We start from the raw sequence: 6581 nt of genomic DNA, 5'->3' as shown, positions 1-6581 counted from the left end.
ATTTTCTCTATCACATGAAACAAAACAATAAAATAGGAAATAGGAAGATGAGAACTGCTCCTTGCAGGCGCCTCCTGCTTGTCCTGCTTTCAAGCCATCTCAAGCTGAGCTCTCTCAGACCCCTTCCATATCCTGCACCAACTACTGCCTCTTGCTTATCCTAAGCCTCACTCAGTTCACCCCATCCCCACATCTCTGTCCTTACTCTCTCTCTCAAAAGCTTGTATAAAATCCAGTCATACATGAATTAGATATGCGGGAATAGCCAGAGGCCTAGGCTGCACAAACTTGAAGATCTGAGTTTGGATGTCCAGCACCCACATAAAAATCTGTATGTGACCACATACACCTGTATCCCGAGGGATACGACAGGCAGAGACAGGAGGATCACTGCTGTCAGCCTAGCTCTGGGCTCACTGAGGGACCCTGACTAAAAGGGATAAGTGAAGAGTGATATAGAACAGGAGACCAATGTCTGCCCTCAAATCTGTCCCTGGCTTCCAGGTGTGCACACGTGGGCACATACACCTGCACACACACAGACACACACACACACACACGCATACACCATTCACACAGTCATACATAAAAGAAAATCAAAGACTTGATCAGAAAGCTCAGAAGAGGAGGAGGCAGATTTCTTCTACTTCCAGAACTTGGTTAGCACCTTAGCTGGCCCTAAAGTCCCTTTCCAGTGGGTCACACATGGGACCCTGCCTATATTGTTACTTACTTTGCCCGAGAGAGGTCATCCTGAGGGCTGGGTGTTGAGAATGATGGTCCAGAGAGAAGTCACATGACCCTCCTTCATTCTTTCTGACCCTGGATCCAACACAGACTCAGAGGAAAAACCTCAGGAGTGCTGGGTTGTGTAAAGTATCCCCTACCCAGGAACCTATAGCCCTGGGTTCCTATCACTCTGTTGCTACACCACTGTAGACCACATGGGTCTGCAACCATGTTGATTCTGTAATTTATTGTGCTCTTGAGTCTGAATGGTTTAGCTCCGTCACTTCAAGGTTCTGCATCACAAGCCACGGTAAATATACTCTGTCCTCTGCTGTGGGAAGAGATCTGGATCTCAAGCAGACTCCCGGTGTGTGTGTGTACATGTGTGTGAGTGTGTGCACTCATGTACATGTATGCATGTGCGTATGTCTGTGTGTGCATGTGTGTGTCTGTGTGTGTGCACATTTGTGCCTATGTATGTGTGCATGCATGCATGTGTGTGCATGTGTATGTGCATGTTTGTGTTTGTGTGTTTGTGTGCATGTGTGTCTGTGTGTGTATTTGCATATGTGTCTGTGTGTGTGTGTTTATGTGTCTCTGTGTGTGTGTGTCCATCCAGACACTGGCTTTCAGAGATGCATGTATCTCTGTTTCTTTGCCAGTGTTGGGATTAAAGGCCCACACTGCCATGCCTGGCTATTATGTGGCTGCTGGGGCTCTAGACTTGGTCATCACACTCGTGTGGCAGACATGTTACCCACTGACCACTTCACCAGCCCTGTTCCTGTTAAACTTCAGTACTGTTTCTCTCTAAATATGAAGCCCGGAGTCACCAAGAGAGCAGGAAACAACACACAATATCTTGACACTACATTCTTTCAAAAAAGTATTTACTGAGCAATTTCTCTGTCAGGTATAGTACAGAGCCCCGAAGGCGGTGACTGGGGGTTCGTGGCTCCTTACTGAGCTCTCAGCCTGCTCATAGAGTCATTTGGTTGGCACCCTCGGGTGCTCAGGCATCTGTGGCCTGGAAGAAGAAAGGGCTGAAGGCTCTGGGAGTATCAACTGAGGGAAAACAGTGGAATGTTCCTGAACCTACTGCATAGCAGAGCCTTTGTAGTAAGATTTGGAAGAGATCTGAACCCTCCTATCTGTACACACTACCGTGTGTATGTCCACAGTAAGGTTACACAAGCTGTGCCTGGCTCCCAGGTCTGAAAATGAGCGTAGTTTACCTCAGACTGATGTAGGGGTCATGCAAAATGTTCTTCTGTCATTTATTCAGAGCCAGGCTCAGTGATGTCACTATGATGTCATGGTGGGGTCTGGGTCCTAGGAGAAGATGTGTCTTCCACAGTGAATGGCCCTGTGCTTCCCTGTGTCCAGGTCCACAGGGCCACAACCTTGATGTCTGTTTTTAACCTATAGCCCTCATGTTGCACACAGCAAGCCGCCTTAGAGAGCTGTTGATGCCAATGGTCACAAGAGACTTTCTAGCCCGAAATGAAGCACTCATGGCCTGAACATGTGCTATCAGTGCTTGCCTGGAATTCCTGTACCTCTCCACAGAAACTCTGTATGAAGTGTGGCCTCTCTAGCAGCCTGACTACATACGGTCCTGGTGACAAATTTTACAGCTACCTGCCTCATCCTCTGAATGCCGCTGTGTTATTTATTTATTTATTTATTTATTTATTTATTTTGCTGAGGTAGAATCAAATCCTTGGCAGTGAGGATAGGCCCTCATGTTCATCCCTGCCCTCATGCTGGGTCAGAAGAGATGCCTACTCTTCCTGGGGACAGCATCCAGCAGGTCTTTTCCTGATGCTGAATGTCTGGGTTTGGTGCATGTGTTGATTTGGGGTTAGGGGTGGTGAGTACAGCTTCATTCAGAGAGCTCCCTGGAGGAGAGATGGCCACGGTAGGGGAGGGGAAGGGCAGAAGACAGGCCTTTGCAACTCCAAGTCAGAATGGCAGAAGTGGGGAAAGCAGTGGGCGTTTTCTCAACCAACGCCTCAGAGAACACGCTGAAGGAAGTGCACAGAATCACCCATGACAGAACCCACTGATTAGGCAGGGTCTGCTCGGCCCTGGCAAAGCTGTGCACACATACCATGCTTGAGGCTCCAGGCTCTGGCCGAGATAAGGATGGTCCTTGTTGTTCCCAAAAGAAGCACTGTGGCACTGCAGTGTGTTGCAGTCTCCTATCCTGGGTAAAGAGTAGGCTTGGATGCAGCCAGTGGGTCTTTGTGAACTCAACCCCGTGAGGTTTTTCTGCCTCCTGAGCTGTGACTCTCTCTTTTCCTATACCGCAAACAGTTGAATGGGTTACCCCTGTCTTCATTTACATGACCTGCTTTCTGGCCGTCGACTGTCTTTGTGGCATGAGGGGCAGCTAAGCGTGTACAGCTCCCAGCAGTCTTTAGCCTTAGGCTCAGGCAAGGATCCCCTAATCTGATCCCTTATTCCCCGTCCCCACAAGCCCGAGCTCGACCATCTCTACCCCAAACACAATCATCACACCAGAAAAAAATAAAGATGAAGATTCTGGCCCTTGATTCTCCTGAATGAGGTCATGCATGTGCAGCTTCTGAAGAGGACGAGCCCATCCCGTAGGTGAGTCTGAACCACGGCCAGCTTGTAAATCTGCACTTCCGGTTAAGTCCACACTTCCGGTTATCCACAAGAAGTTCATGTCAGGTCAGAACGCCGTAGCAACATTTTGTGGCCCAAGGGAAGGAGTGATTTACCACTGTTCACTGTTCAAAGAGAGCCGCAGGATGTCTGGACAATAGCCACAGAGGCTGGGCACCAGGGGCCCAGAGTGGCTCAGGACCCCACAGAACCCCTATGTGACACTTCCTCTGGAGCCCTGGGGCAGAGCTGCTGAGGTTGGCTGTCCACAGAGGCACAGGCTTGGGTACCTAGCCTGGAGGGTTCCAACTTGAGCTGGTTCAGGTCCAGGAAAAGGTCATGACATCTCAGGTCTTGTGTGCTGGCTGAGGAGGAGAGACCACAGGCGGCTGCTTCATTGGGTTTGCTGCTTATGGGTTTCTTTTGCACAGTGTTGGGACCCCAAGCCTGAGGCTTCCAGAAGAGCCCATTGCCCTTATCCTGTCTGGGAGAATGGTTATCTGGGTAGATTTGCCGGGCTGCCACATGGGTCACACAGCCTACAAGCATGGGCCCTGGATCAAGAGCACTTCCTCCGTGCTCTGGTCTTAAGGGGCCTTGAGAACACCTCAGGTTTCCAGGTATCCCAAGTTCCTTCTGAGAGCTGAGACAGGTGGCAGAGTCTACGGCTTTGCTACTTGTGGAAATGCTTGCTGTCGTGGTAGCTTCAGAGGAGGCCTGACCTTCAGAGAAGTTTTGTGTTCCTTCCTCTAGAGAGCTAGCCTTAGATCGGGTATTAATACCCCTAGCAGGCTCCTCTTGGACCTCATGCTCTGTAACAAGCAAGTCTTTGGTTCCTGAATGTGCCCAGGGCTCCTGCCTGCTGGGTGGAAAGCACACCGTGGCCTTACCCATATCTAAGGCCTGGTCTTCCCTGCCTTTCATTTCCACGGATCCTCCTCTGAGGACTCTATGGGGGTCGGGTGGGGCAGCGGGCTCCCTAAGGACAAGGGCAGGGGTAGGGGCAGGGGTAGATGCAGGGGTAGGAGCAGCGGCCGGTGGCGTTCTGCGCAGCCAGTTGACAATGCCCATGGTAATGGCAAGTTCTGTGTCACAGAGCTTCAGCAAACATTCCTTGCCCTTCCAGGTACTCTTTAGGAAGCCCTGGCTGAGTAAGTCAGGGCCTGGCGCTGGGGCCAGGTTCTCATCGGCTCCCACGCGGAAGCTACACATAGACAACGGGGTCCCCAGGGCAGGCCCCGAGAGACTCTCAGACACACAGTCATCATCCAGGATTGGGCCAACAGGGGCCTCGCTGGGGTCATAGAAGAGTTCATAGAGGGCGTCTCCGCTGTAGCTGTCCCTGGGGAAAGCGGCTGCAGGCGTGCCTGGGCTCGCAGCTTCCTTCTTCTCTTCCTCAAGGCCTGGAGAGAAGGAGTCATAGTAACCTTCATCGCTTGTGGACACAGATTCTGGCTGTTCACTTTTAGGGGTACCTGTGTCTATGGAGCTGGCTTTGGAGCCGCTGGGGGGACCCCTGCAAGGGAACAGGGGCAGTTCAGCTAACCCAGATGTGTCTAGCCTGGGGTGGTCTGTTTCTGTTCCCTGGGGACTCATCAACCATGGGCCCATCAGGGCACGCTGCTGCTGCTGCACGGAGCGATTCACACTGTCCCAGAACTTGGTGAAGTCTGATGCTTCATTCTGGGCAGGTGACATTAGCTGTTCCATACTACCCTGGGAGGGGCCACAGGGAGTTTTGCTGTCCAGAGCCTGAGGTGAATGGGCTGGGCTCTCTGGGCCGTCCTTCAGTTCCACAGATGGCACCGAGCTCCCATCTGCAAAGATCTCCCCACAACCTGTAAGTGAATCGAAGCTTTTCAGTGAGGCCACATCCTCACACAGGGCGCTGCAGAGGTCAAAAGGTGAGTCATGTAGAAACTCACTGTCAGACAGGTCCTGGCATAAGCTGTCCAGCCCCAGCCCCTCACCCATGGAAAGGAAGGGCTTGCCTTGCTGCGCTGAGACCCCGGGCGGCGAGAGGTTCTTCCCCTTGGCTGAGAGTGCAGCCAAGTTCTCAGTCTTGCTTCTGCGCATGTGAAATAGGTTTCGAAAGCACTTCTTGGATCTTTTCAGGGAAATCCTTTTTCTTGGGATGCTCTTGGCCACTGCTGGCACGAAGGGCATCTGGGGGACAAAGTGGCGGTAGTCAATCATACGCTGACCTCCTGGGGTCTCTGAGAAGCTTGTGCTACCTACCATTTGTCCTGTGGGGGCTGCCATCTTCACAGCCCCTGGAACATTGTCATGAGTCTTGCTCTTGCGCACCAACTTGAAGGTGGTTCCACAGAGGGGCACGGGACCCCCTTCAGGATCAGATAGTACTTCTTTGTTGGGGCACCTGCCATACCCTTGGGCACAGGGACTTGTTTGGGAGCTCTTCTCACCATAGGTTCGCTGCTGCTCTCCCAATGACAGTGACCAAGTGTCTGGGTCCTCCTTGGCTGGCGAGTCTATGAGTTTCTCATGGGAAATCTGCACACTAGATTTGATGAAGGTCTTTCCTCTCCTCAGCTCCATGTTGAAAGTCTTCTTGCCACTGTGGAAGAAAGCAGAGGGCACATAGTATCTGTGATGGTTGCTGCTTACAGTCAGCTTGACTGGATTTAGAATCATCATGAAAACACTTCTTTTGGTGTGTCTGTGAGACATGTTTTAAGATTGAGTCATTTGAGATGGAAAGGTGCACCCTGAATTTGGAGAGCATATCATGGGCTGAGGTCCCAGACTCAATGGAAAAAAGGGATGGACACACTGAGACGTAGCAGTCGACTCTTTCTGCTTATTGACGGCAGATACAATGTGACCAGAAGCAGCCTCTTGCTCCTGGCACCAAGCCTTCCTCACCATCCCTCCAAACAATAAGCCAAAACAGACCCATTCTTAAGTTGCTGTTGGCAGGTATATTATTACTGCAACAAGAAAGGAAGCCAGTGGCTGGAGCCAGGGGCTCAGCAGTTAAGAGCACTGACTGCTCTTCCAGAGGTCCTGAGTTCAATTCCCAGCAACCACACGGTGGCTCACAACCATCTGCAATGGGATCCGATGCCCTCTTGTGGTGGGTCAAGCAACAGGACATCATCCTCACATACATAAAATAAGTAAATCATTTTTTTTTTTAAAGAAAGGAAACCAATGCCACGTGCAAAATCCTAAAGTCTGTGGGCTCTGAAAGGCCA

At 51.2% G+C, this 6581-nt stretch overlaps 1 protein-coding gene across 1 annotated transcript; it reads right to left on the bottom strand.

Annotated features, from left to right (window-relative positions):
- Positions 1 to 3558: 3558 nt before the first annotated feature.
- Positions 3559 to 5922, bottom strand: Amer3 (APC membrane recruitment protein 3). Its single transcript, XM_028775354.1, has one exon. The coding sequence runs from the start codon at positions 5920 to 5922 to the stop codon at positions 3559 to 3561; it is 2364 nt and encodes a 787-aa protein (XP_028631187.1).
- Between the last annotated feature and the right edge of the window lie 659 nt (positions 5923 to 6581).

This window comes from Grammomys surdaster, unplaced genomic scaffold (assembly GCF_004785775.1).
Source record: "Grammomys surdaster isolate TR1022 unplaced genomic scaffold, NIH_TR_1.0 255, whole genome shotgun sequence".
Lineage (NCBI taxonomy): Eukaryota > Metazoa > Chordata > Mammalia > Rodentia > Muridae > Grammomys > Grammomys surdaster.
Note: the sequence above shows the minus strand (reverse complement) of the source record. Positions and strands in the feature narration are given on the sequence as shown.